This window comes from Arachis hypogaea, chromosome 16, assembly GCF_003086295.3.
Source record: "Arachis hypogaea cultivar Tifrunner chromosome 16, arahy.Tifrunner.gnm2.J5K5, whole genome shotgun sequence".
Taxonomy (NCBI): domain Eukaryota; kingdom Viridiplantae; phylum Streptophyta; class Magnoliopsida; order Fabales; family Fabaceae; genus Arachis; species Arachis hypogaea.
This window is the reverse complement of record NC_092051.1, coordinates 12067155-12087942: the sequence shown is the minus strand read 5'-3', so window position 1 is coordinate 12087942 and position 20788 is coordinate 12067155. Positions and strand designations below refer to the sequence as shown.

Here is a 20788-nt window from a genome sequence, read left to right as displayed (position 1 = left end):
CTTTAAGACATTCAAGACGTTTGTCGAAAAACAAAGTGGCTATAAAATCAAAATTCTCAAAACAGACAGAGGAACAGAATATCTTGCGTGTTCAGAATACTTTAAGCAACACGGAATTCAACACCAACTAACAACTAGATATACTCCTCAACAAAATGGAGTTGCTGAAAGAAAGAATAGAACCATCATGGATATGGTCAGGTGCATGCTCAAGTCAAAACAAATGCCTAAAGAGTTTTGGGCAGAAGCAGTCGCAACAGCAGTTCATATTTTAAACAGGTGTCCAACAAAAAGTGTTCGTGATAAAACTCCAGAGGAAGCTTGGAGTGGAAAGCGGCCTTCCATTCATCATTTGAGAGTCTTTGGGTGTATCGCTTATGCCCATGTACCAGATCAATTAAGGAAGAAGTTAGATGACAAAGGTGAGAAGTGTAATTTTATTGGTTATAGCACAGACTCAAAAGCATACAAGTTGTACAATCCAGAAACAAAGAAAGTGATCATCAGCAGAGACGTGACGTTTGACGAGAAAGCCATGTGGGACTGGAACACAAAGACAGAAAAGCAGTCGATTGTAATTTCAAATACATGTGATGATAATGAAGAAAGACAACCAGACACAACCGAACAACCAGAATCATCTAGAAGACCTCAAAGAGAGAGGAGACTACCTGCTAGATTAGTAGATTATGAAGTAGGCAATGACAACGATCCGTCCGATGAAGAAATCATAAATTTTGCTCTATTTTCAGATTGTAAGCCGTTGAACTTTGAAGAAGCCTCTAAAGACAACAATTGGAAGAAAGTAATGGATGAGGAGATTCATGCCATTGAGAAGAATGACACATGGGAGCTGACAAATTTACCAGCAGATAAGAAGCTGATTGGAGTAAAGTGGGTTTACAAGACTAAGTACAAACCTAGTGGTGAAGTTGATCGTTTCAAAGCAAGATTAGTTGCAAAAGGATACAAACAAAAACCAGTGATCGAGTATTGTCCAACTGAAGAACAAGTTGCTGATATATTTACAAAGCCATTGAAGATTGAGTTATTTTACAAATTGAAGAAGATGCTTAATTCTGCAAGTTTGATTTAAGGGAGGCAATGTTAATTAAAATTTTAAATCAACTTGCATCACTAGAATCTTCATGAAGAGTGTTGAAGTCAAAATGGTCAAAGGAGAAGCAAAGTTTTAGTTGAATACAATAATCATCTATTTACTAGAAGATGTTGGAAGCTTGAAGATTTTTGAAGAACATTCAAGAGATTAGTATAACTACAACATTCTACAACAATGAAGAAGTTCAAAATCAAATTGAATTGGAATTGAAAGGAAGTTGCACTCATCACCTCCATACTAGAAGAATCGTGAAGTGCATTGGAAGGTTCAAGATTGATAACTAAGCTTAATGAAGAATTTTCAAGATGTGCTAGAAATTACTTATTTGAATAGTCAAAGTAAGAAGTAAAGTTGGATAAGTATGTGTATTAAGAAGCTAGTAGAATCATGAACTTTTAGTATGAAACTTTGCCTATATAAAGGCATATATGTCTTATGTATTTAGTGTGTTCCATAATGAAATGTGTATGTTTTGAAATGTGAAAATTCTCTCCTTTGTTTTATGAGTGTTAGTGAGTTTGAGAGATGAAAAATATGATAGTGTCATTTATATGAGTGAGTGATCCTAGGGCCAATTAGTTGTGGGTATTTTACTTACACCTCGCCGACGGTGTGGTTGAGGAGAGAGCATATCGTTTGTGGGAGGGATTTGGATGCGAGATCGGGGAATGTGGAGACAGTTGAGACGCAGAGGTCTCGGTAGAGTGTTCCTTCGCATGCTGACTCTGCTACTTGGATGTGTGCTTCTTTTTCATCAGATGCTGTTGCTTTTGTAGTGGTGATGTTTACAAGGAAAAGAGACAGCAATAGTGCTGTTCTTCTTCTGGTAAGGTTATACATTTTTGAGAAGAAGATGAATTAGCAGCTATGGCTGAATGCTGTGTATGGATCAGGTGGTTGGCTTCTTAATAAATAATAACAAGGTTCCGAGAACCAGACCGGTCAATAAACCGGTGAAGTGACTGGTTTACTGGTTTAATGGTTCGACCGGAGTTTAACCGGAGTTTGACTGGTTTAATTAAATATTAAATAAAATTATTAAAAATTTAATATATAATTTTAAATATTTAAATTTCAATAAAATTTAACCTCATAAAATTTAAAATTTAAAAATTTTAATTTATAACCTAATAATAAAAAATAACAAACAAATCAGTAATACTAACAACCACTAACCATTGAATTTGCAAACATAATCATAATTTAAATTTAGAACAAACATAATCATAATTTGGAACAAACAAATAGAATTACAAAAACATATGAAATCAAATTACAATAACAAATTAAAAACAGAACAAAAACATAATTTAAAACTTACAAAAACAATCACAAGAACCTGATTAATTCATTTAATTAACAAAATAAAAAAAAAGCTAAAAAGCAGAAGACAAGGCATCATCAACAGCAGCGAAGGCTTTTTCATCATCATCATCACAATGGCTAAGGTTGAAGGATCCAAGAATTGTTAGGGTATCAAGTGCATTTGGAGGAAAAAAAATAAAAAAAATAAATAAAAAGCAGAAGACAGCAGCACTCAATAGAAATCAAATGCAGAAGACAGCAATGAAAAAACAACAATTAACCCAGACAAACAAACAACAATCAACATAGTCAAATCCAAAAAACAGCAATTAACTCCCAAAAATAAAAACTAAAGCAGGGTAGGGATCTACTTACAAACTCAGAAATTCAGAAACTCAAGCTAAGCAGAAATTAGCAAACTCAGAATCAGAAATCAGAAACCAAATAAGAGTACAAAAGCAAGGAAAAGTAAATTGAAGATCGGCGGCGAAGGAGGAATCCAAGTGACGGCGATAAAAGAGGGGAAGTGAGCTCGGGCACAGAGGGATTGAAGACAGGCTTGACGTGCGAGAGAGAGGGATCGACGATGAGGACGGACCGACGGAGACACGATTTCAAGGTGGCCAACAGTGACATCAACAGCGAGCATACCTGGCAACACGAGGTGAAGCGATCTAGGAGAAGAGAATCGCGACGGCGGAGCTCGACGCTGGCTGAGGAGAAGAGAAGAGTTCGTCGGTGATGGCGGCGCTGGTCGCTGGCGGTCTGGGAGAAAGAGAGCGGCTAGGGTTTCGTGTGGAGATCAGAGAGAGAGGGGCTGGGTGGTGAGTGGTGACTGAGTTAGTGGCTTGTGGGTGTGTGCGAGAGAGAAGGGAGGGGGGTTATATATATATATATATATATATATATATATATATATATATATATATATATATATATATATATATATATATTATTTTATTTTATTTTTTAACTAAAAACCGGTAAAAAATCGTCCGGTTCAAACGGTTTATCGATTAACCGCTAGTTTGATCGGTTTTTTTACCGATTTTTTGTCAAACGGTTTTTCACTTCAACCGAACCGGCCAGGGATCGATTTTTGATTAACCCAGTTGAACCGGTCGGTCCGGTTCGATTTTCAGAACCATGAATAATAACCAAGTGGGGTGATGAGGTTACTATTTTGTATTCTCTCTTAAAAAAATAAAAAAAAAAGAGGGTAAATTAAGTATGGAATTCATATAGATTTCATCCAATCATAGTAATAAGTGAAAAAATGACTGTATCTTTTAAAGAAAAATATGAGGAACTAATACTCTAATTGTACAATGTATATAATGGGGTTTAATTATAATTAAAATTAAACTATGAGTAACTAATTAATTGTTTCATATTTAAAATTTGAATAAAATTAGAATTCTCCTCAGTGACCTCAACACAAACAGCAGCCCTAATTCTAATTTCCTCTCTGCACTGTTCTTTTTCTTCTTTCCTTTCAGCACCGGCGTCCCCTCTTCCTCTCTCATGCTGCCATCATCCACCGCACCAAGCTCCCCTTGCGTCGCCCTCCTCAATTGCGCCCCAGCGGGCGCGTCCTCCCTCATGTCTCCTTCCACCATGATACAATGACTTCGACCATCGTTAGCGCGGCCGTTGAAGCTCGCCACCGTTTGCTGCCCAACGGCCTCCCCTCTGCTCACCACCGGGCTTGTTGTGATTCTGCTCTCTGCGACTGATGCCCACTAACACGATAATCTTTTCTCTGTAGTGTTGTTTCAATTTGTATGTTTCTAGTGTCATTAATTTTTCATATTTGAATAAAAGTTTGTTGGATATTTTGTGGGTTTTTTTTATCATTATTCTATTTTAGTCATGGGAACTCAAGGACCAACTGATCACAACTCTCTTACTAATGGCTCTGTAAGTCTCTGTATCTATCTATCTTTTTGAATATTATTTTTATCATTATTGTATTTGCAAAAAAATAAGTTCTTGTTTATGCCTAAACATGAATATAAATTTGACCATGAATAGAGAACAAAATTATTACTATTTAAACCATTAAAATAAATCCTTTATTCGTCATATTTTTTTCCTCAATTTTGTTGTGGCTTGTTGTCCTGTTGCTCATTTTTTGTTTTATCTCAAACACAATGATATTGAAGTCTCTTTCTTTCTTCTTCCTTTATCTCTTTCCTTTCATTGAACTAAACTACACTAGCCAATAGCAAATATGGAATATATCGAAATTAACCAAATTCAATGGTTGAAAATTAGCTGCAATAGAATGAGAATAATTCATTATTGTTGGATGTTCATTTTACTAGGTATGCGAATGCTTATTTTCATTTTTAGGTGGATGTTTAGTTGATTGGATTGAATTTTAAGTAGATACAATTTATTCAATATTAAATTCCTAATGGATGACAAGGTTTTTTTTGTGACAAATTATTGAAGAATTTCAATCTTAGGTATGAACACATTCCTCTAACTTTGCTCATCAAATTTAAGGCTCTTAACAGAATGAATGTTATGAGTTGTTGCAGATTGTGTGGATGAAATTGATGCACAACAGGTCTTTGGATATGCCCTTTACAAAGATGGGTAAAATACCAAGCTCTCTTATCCCTTGGAAAAGTTTAGTTCTAATATTTCCAATAAAAACTTTCACAATGGCCATTTCATCCAAAGAATGCTAGCGAAGGCTTCTTCTCTTCCCAAGTACAATTTTCTCACCAAAGTTTAGGTTGGATGTTCATTTTACTAGGTAGGTCGATAGTTATTTTCATTCTAATTTGGATGTTTATTTGATTTGGATTGAATTTAATATAATTTTGTCTTATTAGAAGAATTTGTTAAGAAAATATTGTGAACATGGTGTCTATTATAAACTAAAATTTTACTAACACGCTTAATCCTGTTTAAGTTAGTCATTTTCTTGGTGGTTTATATTGCTAATATTTATGTCGTAGTACCATACGTCACTTATTAATTCCTTTGGTTGATTTTTTGTTTGTGTTCGATTGCAGGTCGTGGACCTGACGGACGTGACTGAGCTAGAAACTGATAAGACAGAACTTAGTCATATTGTATAATTGGATTTATTGTACCATTCACTGAGTTCAAGTATGCTTGGAGTTGTTACAGTTAGATATAAGTAATTAAGTTAGAACAAGGTTATGTGATATTTAGATTTGTAAAACAAATACTAGATTGTATTTTTCTTTAGCCATTTAAAATAAACATCGACTTTTCGAATAAATGAGCCATTGGTATCTTTCTTGTATCATTCCTTTGGAAATGTAAAAATGCTATGTGAATGAAAAAGTTATACCATTACACTATGAAAATTTGTTTGCTTTTGTCTGATATGAATGATCTCTAATATATGCAACAATACCATAATAAAATTTAACATGTTCAGATTGGCAAGAACTTTTGAAGAACAATGAAAAGAATTGAAAATTTGCAATCCACACAGATTCTATGACTATCTAACTAATATTATATGAAATTGGAATTCATTAAAATATGGCCCTAGAAATGAGCAATCTATTTCTAACATAAAATTAAAAATTAGTACAATTCTGCAATGGTTTCAAATCTACTAGTTTAATTTAATTCTCAATCAATGGTGAGGTCTAATATATATGCTTTCATGGTATTTACACCTTACAAATATACTAGTTTATATTCGGTAACACATAAACTCAAGCAAAAAAGTTGAGCTTATTGGATATAATAACATCATTCACTTACTAACCAATCAGAGTCCCCATCTATCTAGCCATTGGTGAATTAATTAATAGCATTTATGTCTTTTGAAATAATTGATCAATGTAATTGGCAACCACTTGCTTAACACCGTTGTAAAGCCTCCTAATTAACTTTTGAAGAGTCTTATAGAGTGGGAATTGCATCCATGCAAATATAGCCACAAGAAGGAATCCAGCACAATAGAACAAAACAGAAGTCCATTTTGTGTTCTCCAACTGAATCGTCAGCAAAACGGTTGCGCTGAATGCCAGCATTGTGCACACCAATGAGAAGAACAACAGTGCAAATCCCAGATTGAGTTTTCTTGGGAGGGACTTGTAGAAATCCCATAGCTCGAATGGCGATGTTAGGATTGAAAGGAACATCACCACTGAGGCAAGTGAGCTCACAAGGGCTACAACATCTGTGACAGTGAAGAAGAGGAAGACTCGTGAGCCAAAGAACACTGGTGTGTCTTTTTCACTCCCACCTGTGATTGTGTAGGCAGCAGCAAAGACAACTGTGGCAACAAGAACTGCTACTGTGGAGCATGATTGAGTTGTCTCCTTTATCCAGCACTTTGCCTCTTTGGGCATATCCTGAAGCTCCATTTCCAAAACATCATTAGCTGTTAGGCCATCTTTGTCACAATGCATCAAGTAGTAGGAGGAATAATCCTTCTCACTCTCTGCACGAACCATCTACATACATAGTAAAATGAACATCCACTTTAGTTGATAATAAACATCTAATAAATTAAGAACTTTTATTCAATTATTACATTCTTGATTAAAATCCATGTATAAGAGGCCAGAACATGCTTCAACCAATGTCAAGCAGACCAGAACCCCATCTTGTTCCTTGAATTAGCAATTCATTCAGGTTAGTTGTACTGTTTCGAAGGAACTGTGGCTTAGCTGGATCACAAAAAACTGAATTTCGACCATTGCAATTCAGCATGAATTCAGTGTGAACATCTTCACATACAGTACCATACAAGAATCCAATCTGCAATAAGGAATAAGCACACTGAAAGGCACTGTGTTAATCGAAAAAAAACATAGATATTCTTAATCTTTATTACCTCTTGACCCCATTTAGTGTTAGTTTCATAGTTACATGAAGCCAAAAGTAGAGTCTCTTCATCAGGTAAAGCTTTCCCGCTATTCACCAAATCAGGAGTGAAATTATGTTTTAAGGATTTGATTAACTTGTTGGATGTGTCAAATTGTTGTTGGGGTTCAAGTTCAGTGCCTAACATTATTGAAAACATAGAATTATAATATGGGTATGCAGTTATGATACTCATATCTAAAGCAAAAACAACTGAATAATTTCAATAGAAACCAAACATCCAGGAACATGCTAAATTCATTGCAACCATCTATAATAACAATTTCTTCTACAAGTTCCAACACAATGACATTGCAACAATAGAGTTCTTCACTATGAACAATCAAACACCTCAGCTAGATTCAGTGCATGTACAGCTAGTAGCAAGAGAAACAGATATCATCACATCAACAAATCAACCCACTAACCTCAAACGATCCAGACCTGAGAAGAAAATTATTTTACTTTCATTACAAAGCAATATCATAAAGTTCAGGTCATTCTTTGGTTACATTCACACGAGCAACATAGTTAGTATCGGAAATTGTCGAAAATATTTCAAAATTGCAAGACTAACCATCCAATATCCTACTAGAATAACCATCCGACAAATGCTTTCTCACCATGGTAAACCATCATGAATTGCAACAGCCTTAACTAACTACAGAGTCCACAGTTGCCGGGATGCTACAATCGCACCTAATGCTTTCTCACCATGGTTAATCACTCATATCATCAACAAAATCCATCTATGATACTACATGCAACAACGATTACCATTCGAAAAATGAACAACTCCACCTACTTACATTGGATGGTTAGGATTCTTCCAGTGATGTTTGCTGTGTTTCCGGTGACCCGTTGAGGAGCTTGCGGCTGGTTTCGCAGGTTTGGATGCGCAGCTACTCGCGGATGACGGCGACCACGCGAGTAGAGAGGTGCGGCTGCTGCTTTCTGCCGTGAGCGCTCCTTTGCCTTCAGTTCTGATCGGAGGCGGAGCTCGGAGGGGCTGGGTGGCGGTGACAGCGGGGTGTTCAACGACAGCCAGGCGCCATCCTTGAGGGCTGCGATGAGGTCGTTTCCGTTTCCTGTTCGCCTTCCACGGTTCAAGGTTGCGGCGCAAACGGGTCTTCGTGGTTCGCCGGTCTGTTCAGCAATTTGGAGGGTTTTGGATGGGGAGTGAAACGTTGACAACCTAATGGTTTGGGATTTGGGAGAAAAAGTGTAATTAGCATAAAATGTGTGGTGTGGTAAACAAAACAGCCACATTAGATTAGGATTATTGATGGGTTAATTTCTTCTTTTAAATTAGATTGGGCCTTATAAACAGTCCATTGTAGCCATTGTATAGATATTTCATTGTATCCCTAGCGGGACTCATCTTTTAAAACTGAATTAATATAACTTACTTTAACTCTAAAATGATACAATCATACAACACTAAACTACATAGCAAGTTTCGTATTTTTTTTTTAAAGTTAGGAGTAAAATTAGAATTTAAAATTTAGGTGAGAATAAAAAAAATTATGATATTTGAGTTATAATTTGTTAGTGTAAATTTTATATATCTATTGTGTATTCTTTATTTTAATTTATTAGTTTAATATTATATTTTTAATTAATATTTTAAATATTAATAATTAACTGCTAAGAAAAATAATACATTGTATTGTCATGTATTATTATTCTGACATATAATTATTAAAATTTAGAAAGTTACAAAAATGCAATTAAGTTGTATTAGCTAGTAGCAAACCGACAAACATCCAATAATTTCTTGGATCTGCGAGACAAGAAGAATCTTGCCCTTTCTAAGATAGGAGATTGGCATTGACCTTTGGCTTCACTATGTTTTCGGTAAGGGAATAGCTTCATTCGCCTCGCCATGTTAAGTTTACCCTGCCTCAAGTCAAGGTTTAAAATTTGCATATCCACTGTACGTAAGAATTCCATCCATCTTTTTAACAGTAAAATAGACTTGTCTGTGTTAGTAAGTCCCCTTATTACTCTTGCATAAAAGCTTTGTACTTAGTCAGTTAGTCACAATTATTCATATTCACTGACAAACTTTTTTCATACACAAGTACACCATCTCATCTACTATACTTCTATATATGATTTTTTTTTTGTTGACCAAAAAGAAATTGATTCCTTATTATTAGTCAGACCAGTGCTAGTTGCAATATTATTTTGGTCGCTCCAAAAATGATCCTAAAACGAAACGAACAATTTTGTTCCTCATAACTCATTATTTAAGATACAAAGTGATGAAAGAAGATTTGACCTCTATCTATTTGTTTAGAATAAATTACTAATTATGCCCCCGAAATTGTAAAACGCTAACAAAAATAACCCTAATATTTGATAATGGCAATCATATCCTCGAAAAAATTAAAAACGGTACAAATCTGACCATCCGTTAGGAGAAGCCTTCTCCGTTTAACGGAGCTTGGTGATGTGTCAAAGGGAAGTCCAACGTGACCTCCGTATTAGGCTTCTCAATCCCTTTTCTTCCTATATCCCTAATTTATCAAACCCTAATTGGCCAATTCAAATGAAATTACTAGATTAACCTTTTAGTGAAAGACCATATTTAACCAAGAGGATGTTGGACGCGCGAAACTGAAGAGTTTCTTGGGGGTGGTCTCTGTTTGGCTTCGTCTGCTGTCGCTTTATATCCGTCTCTTGGATTTGGTAACGTCACATGCAGTGTCACGTTTGGCGTTGATACGGAGTGAAGAAATCGTCGTAGAACAACGAAGATTTTGGTAAGCATTTTATGTTTCCGTTGTTCTTATTATCAGTCATTTGGGGTTTGAATATGGAGGTATGATGATGGTGTTTTGATGTGTTGTGTTTAAGCTGATTATGACTTTTGTTATAACTTGATATTTAGTTGCCCTTTGTTGGACAATTTGAGTATTTTGGGTTGTATGTTGATATTTAGTATGGTTGGTATTTAGTTATGACTTTATCTAGTTTTTGGGTTGTATGCTGATATTTAGTATGGTTGGTTATTGCCCTTTGTTGGACAATTTGTTTATTTTGGTGTCTGGTATGAAGACTGAAATGTTATGCTGATATCTAGTTAATGCGTAATGTTATGCAGACCAGTTGTTTTGGTTTTTATGTTGTGCTTTTACCAATTTTGATTTCTTAGGTCTATTTGAACTTATTTAACACATCTGAGTTGCCTTTTTAGTTAGTTGCACTTCACTCCATTCATGCTTTTCTTACTGATGTCAACATAAATTCTAGACACAGCTCTAATTCATTAACAAGTAATCAAATAGGCACAGCAATGTCAACATAAATTCTATGCAACAATAACACATAACATTCATCAATAAACCCTGTCCTGCATGCATCCCTTGTCCTATCTAACCAAACACATCAAACTCATACTCAAACTCAGTACAAGTCCACCCAGTACGAAACATAGAAGCAATTCAACTCTCTTCATCTGCTCTATCAACATCTTTCGATCTCTCTGTGTCGTCTCACTCTCAACACTGGTAAACCTCCCTTCCAATACTCCACATGCATTGCATACTACTGTGCCATTCTTAGAGCATTCCTCCACCCCAGCAGATTCCTCATTTGTTTCGTCCATCCATTGAAAATAACGGCACCCAGTGTTCTTCGTCTGCCCAACACAAATATCATTCATCAAGCTCAATTGTCAAACGGGGGAACAAATGAAGCAGAAAAATCATGCTTACCTTCCACAGAGGACACCTGAAGAACCATCTTCCTGGGTTTCTCCTCATCTTCGACTTCAACGCCACCACCTGAAGACGGCAGAAGCATGTGCCATCATACGACTTGCTCACATGTTCTTCGAGCCCTTCAGATCCACTATTTTCCATATTCTGTGTCCTTCGATTATAACTTGACATGACTGAGCTTCCACCATGCATGCCAATGGTTAGGGTTTTGCTTTATGCTCAATTTGGGGAAAACGTTCTTTCACGATTCTAAATAAGGGAGAAAAGGTTGAGAAGCCTAATATGGAGGTCACGTTGGACTTCCATTTGACACATCACCAAGTTCTGTTAAACGGAGAAGGCTTCTCATCACGGATTGTCAGATTTGTAGCGTTTTTAAATTTTTCGAAGGTATGATTGTCGTTATCAAATATTAGAGTTATTTTTGTCAGCGTTTTACAAATTCGGGAATATAATTGGTAATTTACTCATTTATTTAAATTAAATGACAACTTATTCTCTAACAATACGAAAAAAAGACATTTTAACTCCGAATAATTTATTCTATTGGATATTAAGATCTTTTTCTATTATTTCTTAATAGAACAATTTCACATGATTTATTATTTTTTTTTCAAAGTTAGGAATAAAACTCAAATCTAAAACTATAAAATAAGAAAGAAAAAAAATTTTAAGTGAAAGAATGAAACTATACAAAAAAAATTAAAAAATATTATTTCTCATTCATTATTTTATACACTAAACTATATTTTAAATTATGGTTTGCAATATATTGATGATAGTGACGAAATCGACCGTGACCTTGATACGGAGTTGGAGCTTTTAATTATGATAAATGCGCTAATTATGGATATAATGCCGGAAATAAACCCGATTTTATATTATCCTTCAATTCGAATTAGCAAAAATGTCTCCTTGCATAATATGAGTTCCAAACATTCATGATCTGGATGTGAATGAGTATGTTTTGGCTTTTTTAAAAAAAAAAAAAAAGGAAAGAAGAAAAAGGAGATCGTGTAACCCACAGCAACGCTAATCAGTTTCCATTCCACTTTCCAGTTTCCCCTTTCCAGTGCATTCACCCACCAAGCTCCAGATTCACCACCGAGCCACCCAAGCAAGCAGCCACGGAGCCACCCACACCCATCCACAGCAGCGCCGACGTTGAGGGCCGCAACCACCACCGCGTTCTGCTTCTCGCCGAGCCCGCCTCCTCATTGCCGTCGCCGAACGTCCCCGAGCTCGCCGAGCCCGCCTCCTCATTTGCCGTTGCTGAACGTCGCCGAGCTCGCCAACTCGTTGGGGCGTCGCCGACACCGCGTCCTCACTCGCCGCCGGTACTCTGTTCTTGATTTATTTGCTGCCTTCTGGTTCTTCCTGCTTCTGAGGTTCTATGCTTGAAGTTGCTGCCTTCTGAGTTCTGATTATGATTTATGAGTTCTATGCTTCTTGATTTTGATTTTCTGATCTCGCCTCCGTCTGAACTTGCTGCCTTCTGAGTTCTGATTATGAGTTCTGTGCTTGAACTTGTTGCCTTCTGAGTTCTGATTATGAGTTCTGTGCTTGATTTTTTACTGATTTCGATTTATTTTGCTGCCTTCTTGAATTTGTGATTTCGATTTATTTGCTGCCTGCTTGAACTGATTTCAATTTATTTTGCTGCCTTCTTGAATTTGTGATTTTGATTTATTTGCTGCCTGCTTGATTTACTGATTTCAATTTATTTTGCTGCCTTCTTGAATTTGTGATTTCGATTTATTTGCTGCCTGCTTGATTTACTGATTTCAATTGCTTGATTTACTGATTTCAATTTATTTTGTTGCCTTCTGATTTTCTGTGCCTAATTTTTTGATTTATTTGTTTGCTGGATTCAAAATTTTGATTGATTTGTTATCTGTTCATGATTTATTTATTTGCTGGATTCATGATTTTGATTTTTGATTTTCTGAGGTTATTTGTACTAATTACACACAAAAGCCACTGTTTATCTTTTTGTTTTTCTTCAAACAATGCAGTATGAAGTATGAACACTTATATTTTGGTGTTTTTAATTGTTAGAATTATGTGAGAAACTGTACCAATTCAGTAGCAGTTAGGCTGTGAAGTGTGTGATTGAACATCAACCTTGTTAGAAATTAGGTCTTGTTAGACATCAACCTTCAATAATGTGATTTGTTTATTGTTGAAATATTTGTTTTGGACTGAGTGTTCAACTCATTATTCTTTTCCTTCACCAATCACCAGAACCTTTTTCGGCATACAATGCTACCGTGGAACTCTCTAACTAGAAGATGATACTGTATCAGTTCTTTCCTATATAATATAATGAACATGTTCCTTTAATTGCACAAACTCTGCAGATTCTAATAAAGATTATCTGCATGCTTGCTTCTATTCTAATTGCATCAGACTTATGTTATTCCATTTTCTTTAGCAGTTAGATCACTGTATTTTATAATTGTGGGCTAGTAAGTGGTGCCCTGCTTACTATGTATTGACATTTATAATGAAGCTTTGCATCGATCCAAGAAAATAGTCACTTTCTTTTATTAGTTGTGGATATTTTGAGAAAATATTGTAAATATCAATTAGTAAGTATGCCAAATTTTTCTTCGGACCTAGTAGCCAGTTTGTAAAACAGAATTAATTAATTTTGCAGAGGGTATTAAGACTTCCGTCATCTTCTTCAAAGATGTGGGCCATTCGTTGTCTTCCTCTCAGGTAAGTTGTCTTCTTCCTCTTCCTTTCTTTCTGTTTGTCTCAGCCTCTTAGGGGCTGATTGTTTAATCGTTCTTTCTATAGGAATCGAGTGCTGAGACCTTATTGCTCCAAAGCTACTTGGGTGGTGGAAGATGATTCTGGAACTTCCAAAAGGGTATTTTCCTGAAAAACCATTTATTTGATTTAGTAATACATGTTTGTGCTTAGTTTATTTGAAATTATGCAGATGTCTAATACACTTCCCTCATTACACGCGTCTTAAAATGTTGAGACAAGTCAATGGAAGCTAAAACTGGACTTGGCAGGAGAAGGGTATGTTAATATAGAATAAATGTACATAACAATTAAACTACTTATTAATAGAATAAGAAAATAGATACTTATTCAGATATAAATAATAAAGAATATAATGATTGAATAAGAAATTAATTATTATTTCTTAAAAAATAAATAGATCCTGAAAATCTTTATTAATTTGTTTTGAATGGGTCTTATTAGTTATTATTATATCTCAATATCAATGATATATATTTCTGATTAGTTATTAGTAGTTTTTAAGGGTATTATAGCATTTTTTGGTAATTACAAATGACTCGAGTTCCCCCTAGTTTTGTATTTTTTAATATATTTTAACATTTAACAATGACAAACTGCTTTGTAATATACCATTGTTCATTAATTTATTGATGTCCACTATAAGAAGATTTCACTCCTTTGGTGCTTGATCTGTTGTCATCAACAGATTTTGTTTTGTGTTTTGTGGGGATAGATTTACTTCCTTAACAATTTTTTGGGATTTAGGATAAATTTATTCTGTTTTTACTATTAGAACAGGGCCTTATCATTCTAAGTTTACTTCCTTAACACCATACAAGACTACAATAATTTTATTTTTTGAAGTTAACCTCTTATATTGTATTCCGATTGATATTAAGTAATATCTACAGATTTTTACCTTCACTTACCGCGGCTCGTGCAATTTCGGATATCATTAAAGAGCATTACTCTCAGCCGTGGCCTTCGTGGAAAAAGATACCAGATGCTACTAGGAAATCTTGGTGGGAAAAGTTCAAAGTAGGTTTTAGAGAAACATTTAATCTTTGGTAGATTAAGAATTAGTTCTAAGTTTGAAAAATATAATATATATCAACTTATAACTATTCTTGCTTGTGTTGATTATCCAGAGCCAACATCAGTTTTTTCCTCCAGATCTTTATTGGGCTCGAAAAAATTTTGAGAGGCGAGGTGTGGCATTACTAAAAAGTTTGTTGGGAAAAGCTCGTAAAAGTCGTGTCAAACCTCAATGGATAGAAGATGATGTGTGGGATTCGCTCTGTACTTATTGGAATGCTGACACTGGGTTTCTAAAAAAGAGCGCGCAAGGCAAGTCAAATCGAGCATCTGATTGCGGCGGATTTGGAGCGTCTCTTCATACTGCTGGCCCAATTTCCATTAGCCAACACAAAACTAATATGGTGCTGTTATAGAAAAACTTAGATATTTTATGTTATAATTTTATACACTTCAATTGGTAGTTGATACTCATGGGTTTTTTAATTTATATGTTTGGTAGAAAAAATCATTAAAGAGGACTCCAACACTGTTAGAATTGTTTGCGAAGACCCACAAACACAAGGATGAGACATGGGTGGATAAGAAATCAAAATATGTTGAGGTGAGTCTATCTTAATCAAAATATATATCTCTCCCTCTGTATATATTATTTTAATATTGCATTAGGGCTAGTGTTTCAGCTCATAAGGCTGTTCTGTTATTTTTTATCAACATATATGCCCCCTCTGTAGTTGTAATATTTATAGGGAATGCAAATATATCATATTGTATTGGTGCTGATGTGCATTAGTTGTAACATCCTTTTGGAAATTCCAATAGAGAGAGGCCTTGCAAGTTGTAATTAAACTATAAATATAAGAGGGAATGAAAATATCATGTTAGTAATATAAAATCAGCCATATTCATAATTACTGTTATTTGTTATTAATTGTAGGAAGAGAACATATTACATAGACAGTAATCTAAAATCACACAAACACAATTATATATTCTTCTTCGCAAAGAATATATGCATTTATTTACTAGTTACAAGTCCCACCCCATAACTTATTATAAAATCATATGGCATGCTAAAATAATATCATAGAAGATATAAACAATTAAATGAGATGAGTTTTAGTTCTTGTGATGTGGGAGGTCATCAGCAACAAGGAAGTAGAAAAGTCCCATAACACCACTATGCAGCTTAGTGTTTGCTGTAGTCAACCTCCAAAGTCAAAACTTCACCACTAGAGATCTTGATAGAGCCAGGTTGAGGGTAGCAAGTTGTCATTCCCACCAGGTACCCTTTCTCATTTCCTGCTTCACTTCCATTTCCATATTTTGGTAGTGAATTGCATATGACTCTTCCATCCTGAAATTAGTTAAAGTAAAATTAGTTTGGCAAAAATATTTTGTTTAGGAGTTAAACATCAACCACCAAAGAACATTTATGATTCTGTGCGATAACATGAGTATAGTGATGCTCATAGCTAATCCAGTGTTTTGATTCTATGCAACTTGTTTTTCTTTATCTTTATAGGTGGAGTATCTAACTAATTCCCATGACTGTTGACATTTATCATTAGCAACCGTGAACTCTAAACTGTTTATTTGACCGAATCCTCCAAGAACTTAATGAGTCTTTGAGCTTTGTAATTGTTACTTAACATGCTTTATTTTTAGTTTTCAAAGATGGCAGGATGAATTTAATTTTCATTGAGTCTTTGAGCTTTGTAGTTGAGCACTTAACATATACATTAATTTTCTGCATGCATGGCAGGGTGAATTTAAGAATGCTATGGAACAGGTTATACAAAAAACATCTGAAGAAGGAAGTAATGCACCAGATGAGACGGATGTGTGGCAAGAAATAGCTGGATCTAAAAAAGGAAAAATTTATGGACTTGGACTAGAGTCGACTGTAGTTGACAAAAGACTCAGTTTTCATGGCTCTAATTCTCAAGCATCTGAGTGGTTGCGAGTGACAGAACATAAAGAAATAATGAGGAAAATGCAAGAAGAGAATGCTTACCTTAAAGCTAGGTTGGACAAGAAAGAAAGGAGACTTAAACTCGCTGAGCATTTACTTCGACAAATGATAAAAAAAAAAGGGTTTAATGTAGGAGATTATGAAGGTTTCTGACCAGTTTTTGTTCAAAGTGACTTGTTCTTGTTTGACCAGTTTTCTGATCAGTAATAGGTTGCATCATGCATGTAAGGTTTCTAACTCAGGTGGAAAATTCATTGTAATTGTAATGACACAAAGGACTTCATGATTATATCATAGAAAGATGCAAAATAGCTTATATTTTCAGGATGAATACTTAGCCTGAATAAACTTTAATTTTAGGTACATAAGTTATGCTTTAGAAGCAATAAATGTGAGCATATATGATTATATATGAACAAGGGATACAGAAAGTACTTGAATATGCATGGAAGCATCAAATATGTAAAACCCATATGGTAAGAAATACTCCTACCATTTGCTTGCTTGCAACAACACAATACCTTGACCTCCCTGCCATTCCATATCCATCTTCATTAGAGGCAGCTGGCGAAAACGTTGTGTTGGGTGAATCTCCAAGGCCATTATCATCATCTGAGGAACCCCATCTTGAGTAGTCACTTGGCCTATAACCCCATCTAAATTCATCAAACAGAGACGATTTTTCTCTATAGCTTTATCTAGCAACTCTATCAAGCACCTCAAGTAAACATATGCTATACACATTTCTAATTTTAGTAACAATGTTAACATCATAGAGAAAGGTTAGTAGATGACAAAGAGAATGAATAAATTGAAGTACCTGATCTTTGTTCTCTTGAGGTGGTTGCAGAGGCTCTTCTTTTTTGGGTGGTTCTTCCTTTTTCCCCTGTTCTTCTTGTTGAGGTTTAGGCAAAGGTGAAATGAACTCTACTTTTTTACCACTTTTCTTTTGAAGCCTCTCAACCACTTTCATGGGGTCAGCTTCCTTTCCTTTCACCACCACTTTGCTCCCCTTGCTATCTGCACTCACCTCCTCCACTCCTATTTTCCCCAAACATTACAAATATTTTGTCCAAATCTATTATTATTTTATTTTAAGACATTTAACTAATTTGATTTAATTTAATTGAAATTCTAGAAAAAGATGAGTGATGTTTCTTTTTTCAAAATTCAAATCAGTTTAAAGCATTTATAATATAAGATACTACTTTTTTTTTTTACTATTATTGATCTTTTCTACCACCTTAGCTTAATCTTTAGATATGGATATCCTTTGATCATTCCTTTGCTAACAATGAATCTAAATGCAATGATGAACATTGTATTTATTTGAATGAATAAAACATGTGAAAATTGACCTGTAAAAAGTTCAGAATAAAGCACACATGACAAACTTATTTCACCATTTATGTTGTGAAATTCAAAATCAATAATGGAAAGTAGATCCCCTCTTAACAAGTAAATTAAAGAAAGAGGTAAAAAAGAAACATACAACTATGAAAAAAGAGTACTAGCAAGCTGACACAAACCCATTAAAAAACTACAGCAGAATAATGCTCCACTTTAATTTGTTCATCCATAGAGTAAATAACTGAATTCAAATAATTTTGCTTATAATTGCAATATAGGATTAAACATTTATTTAAAAGAAAAAAGAAAAAGAAGAAGAATAAGAAGAAAATGAGTGACCTTGAAAGCCTTTCAATGCTTTTACAACTTTCCTTGCACAAGCTTCACAATGCATATCAACCTTAAGTACTATTTCTTCTGCTGGAGACTCTTTTTCCTTCTTTTCTTTATTCTCCTTCTCCTCTTCCTCTTTTTTGCTCTATTCTTTCTTTTCCTCCTCCTCCTCCTTCTTCTTCTTCTATAACACCAAAACACAAAACCTCATTTAATTTAAATGCATGAACCAAATGAAGAAATAGAAAGAAAGAAACAAAATGAATGAAAGTAGAGTGTAAGGAGAATTCTTACTTCACCCATTTCTGTGGTTCTGCTTCAAAATGATTTGCAACTAAGAAATTAGAAATTTGAATAAAAACAAAAAGTACTTGACTTGAAATATATAAATTTTCACTAATTGGAGGAATTTGCATGAGATAGAAACAAGTAGAGCAAGTGATTGAATAAAAGCAAAAAAAGAATGAAGGGAAGTGAGAGGTGTTACGTTGAAGAAGGGCCAAGCAGTGGATTCTCCCTAAGAAGCTGAAAAGAGATCCTGCCAAGGAACCTGGCGACACTATTACCCTGGAGTATTTGCAATATTTGCAACCACAAACATGGGCAGAAGCCATGATGTCCAATGAGTCTCTGGATCATAAGGAATAAATAAGACCACTACTGCACACAATCTTTGGCATTATGCTTTTCCCTTCCAACTGAGATATCACAAGAAGGAATCCACTTGCTATTGCCTCTTCATACAGTTCTCCTAACCCTGCACCTTAAGCTACTGAACCTCTCATCATTGAGTATATGTACATAAAACCCTGCAATAATAATGCTTTAATTAGCAACAAGAACAAGTTCTTTAGTTCACACAATTCCACAAGTGTTGCTTACCTCTTCAGTTTGCTTGATTCAAGATTTAGTTTAACTACATATAGGTGGTTCAACTTTTTAATAAATATCATATACGAGAATAAAAATGATTTGTGGAACTATACCTAACCAAAATAGGTGTAGTTAGATCATTTGGAGAGATAAATTACAGCAATAACTAAATAGGAATCCTACCAAACCACAATGACTAACAAAAAAGATGAAAATTCAATAAGTAAATCCAAATAAACAGACCAATGAATATTATGAGTAATATTCATGAAGATTACTTAAATGGGGATGCTCAAAAAGACACATAAAACGTCTTTTTTTTTAAAATATTTTTTAATAATTAAAAGTTAACATATATAATCACTTAAATTATGTTTTTTTGTCAAAATTAGATTAGACAAATTAATTTGACCGAAAAATAGTAAATCAAATTTTGAATCCGTCTAAATTAATATTATTTTTTTATAAAAAATGACTACAATACCCCTATTATATAAAATGACTAAAATACTCTTATTATATATATTAATTTTGAGAATTCTAAATTCTAGCCATTTTCTTCTCTATCGTTATAGGGCTAGAATTTAAAGTTTTTAAAATTAATATATATTTGTATACATTATATTAAAGTTTATATTTGATCCTTGACGTTCGTCCAGGGGTGTGAAATCGTGTTTCTTTCAGAATCAATCGATTGAATTTTAGGTTTCCATAACTCAATCGATTGGACTAGAGGTTGTTATCACAAAACAATAGATTGAAAATTGCAAGGTTGCAAGGTTTTCGCAAAATCAATCGATTGGTCATATTATCCAATCGATTGAACGATGACTAAAATGTGAGTTTTTAATAATTCAATCGATTACTTATACTACCCAATCGATTGAATGCTTCAAAACAACCCGAGGTCTCACAATTCAATTGATTGGTTATGTTACCCAATCAATTGAAGTCATCAAAACAATATGGGTTTCCAAAATCAATCGATTGGTTGTGCTACCCAATCGATTGAATTGTGTATTACGTCGTTTTAAATTTTCTTATCGTTAAAAAAAATTATCTTATTATTCATCTATCTTATCTTTAAAATTCTATCCTCAATTTTAAGGCTTTATTTTGATTTAGATACTCTAATCTTATCTTTTCCTTAATATTAACATTATAAATTGATAAATAATCTATCACCAATTATTCAATCCCACCATTGGAATCGTGTATCAATCTCTTTGATTATAAAAAATTTCATTATTTTTCTTTAGGATATCCATCTACTTAATTTTCAATTTTTCTTCATTTTTTATCCGTCTATTTAATATCCAATATTTGTTCATCATTAATTGATAATCACAGTAACAGTAAAGGTCCAATCAATTTTCTCATTGTAGTGTTCAGAAAACAATCCATCATTTTGATTACAAAATCGAGGTTAGTGAATAAAATCTC

At 34.3% G+C, this 20788-nt stretch overlaps 2 protein-coding genes and 2 long non-coding RNA genes across 9 annotated transcripts; 2 read left to right on the top strand and 2 right to left on the bottom strand.

The window, feature by feature from the left end:
* The first annotated feature begins 3869 nt into the window (after positions 1 to 3869).
* Positions 3870 to 5702, top strand: LOC140179903 (uncharacterized). Its single transcript, XR_011873888.1, has 3 exons — positions 3870 to 4345; positions 4972 to 5192; positions 5455 to 5702. It is a non-coding gene; the product is annotated as an uncharacterized lncRNA (long non-coding RNA).
* A 316-nt stretch (positions 5703 to 6018) lies between these two features.
* Positions 6019 to 8571, bottom strand: LOC112758564 (cellulose synthase A catalytic subunit 5 [UDP-forming]). Of its 3 annotated transcripts, none has more exons than XM_025807270.2 (4): positions 8104 to 8571; positions 7266 to 7435; positions 6963 to 7189; positions 6019 to 6882 (listed from the first exon to the last, which is right to left on the bottom strand). In XM_025807270.2, exons 1-3 carry the CDS (start codon positions 8561 to 8563, stop codon positions 7004 to 7006), a joined length of 816 nt encoding a protein of 271 aa, XP_025663055.1. In that variant the 5' UTR covers positions 8564 to 8571; the 3' UTR covers positions 6019 to 6882; positions 6963 to 7003. The 3 variants fall into 3 exon arrangements, with proteins under 3 accessions (XP_025663055.1, XP_072075937.1, XP_072075936.1); XM_072219836.1 differs by having other exon boundaries at positions 7003 to 7189; XM_072219835.1 differs by lacking the exon at positions 6963 to 7189.
* Positions 8572 to 11874: 3303 nt separating this feature from the next.
* Positions 11875 to 17120, top strand: LOC112756419 (uncharacterized). Of its 3 annotated transcripts, XR_011873885.1 has the most exons (9): positions 11875 to 12359; positions 13682 to 13743; positions 13825 to 13897; positions 13970 to 14055; positions 14691 to 14817; positions 14928 to 15218; positions 15317 to 15418; positions 15938 to 16099; positions 16580 to 17120. XR_011873885.1 is itself a non-coding variant. In XM_025805010.3 (7 exons), the coding sequence occupies exons 3-7, from the start codon at positions 13875 to 13877 to the stop codon at positions 16940 to 16942; spliced, it is 906 nt and encodes a 301-aa protein (XP_025660795.1). In that variant the 5' UTR covers positions 11918 to 12359; positions 13682 to 13743; positions 13825 to 13874; the 3' UTR covers positions 16943 to 17120. The 3 variants fall into 3 exon arrangements, 1 of the variants encoding a protein (XP_025660795.1); XR_003179327.2 differs by lacking the exon at positions 15938 to 16099; XM_025805010.3 differs by lacking the exons at positions 13970 to 14055; positions 15938 to 16099 and having other exon boundaries at positions 11918 to 12359.
* LOC112756420 (uncharacterized) lies at positions 15719 to 19491 on the bottom strand. Of its 2 annotated transcripts, none has more exons than XR_011873886.1 (6): positions 19355 to 19491; positions 18960 to 19281; positions 18479 to 18656; positions 17610 to 17830; positions 17283 to 17433; positions 15719 to 16171 (listed from the first exon to the last, which is right to left on the bottom strand). It is a non-coding gene; the product is annotated as an uncharacterized lncRNA (long non-coding RNA). The 2 variants fall into 2 exon arrangements; XR_011873887.1 differs by lacking the exon at positions 19355 to 19491 and adding an exon at positions 18767 to 18785 and having other exon boundaries at positions 18960 to 19096.
* Positions 19492 to 20788: the final 1297 nt, after the last annotated feature.

Coding starts and splice junctions, on each gene's coding strand:
- LOC112758564 (XM_072219835.1), bottom strand. CDS start 8,563: ATGTGGCTGTTTTGTTTACCACACCACACATTTTATGCTAATTACACT. Junction 7,436..8,103: donor AAGAATCCTAACCATCCAAT/GTAAGTAGGTGG, acceptor CAATAATGTTAG/GCACTGAACTTGAACCCCAA. Junction 6,883..7,265: donor ACACTAAATGGGGTCAAGAG/GTAATAAAGATT, acceptor CTATGTATGTAG/ATGGTTCGTGCAGAGAGTGA.
- LOC112756419 (XM_025805010.3), top strand. CDS start 13,875: ATGATTCTGGAACTTCCAAAAGG. Junction 14,818..14,927: donor CTTGGTGGGAAAAGTTCAAA/GTAGGTTTTAGA, acceptor TTGATTATCCAG/AGCCAACATCAGTTTTTTCC. Junction 15,219..15,316: donor GCCAACACAAAACTAATATG/GTGCTGTTATAG, acceptor TATGTTTGGTAG/AAAAAATCATTAAAGAGGAC.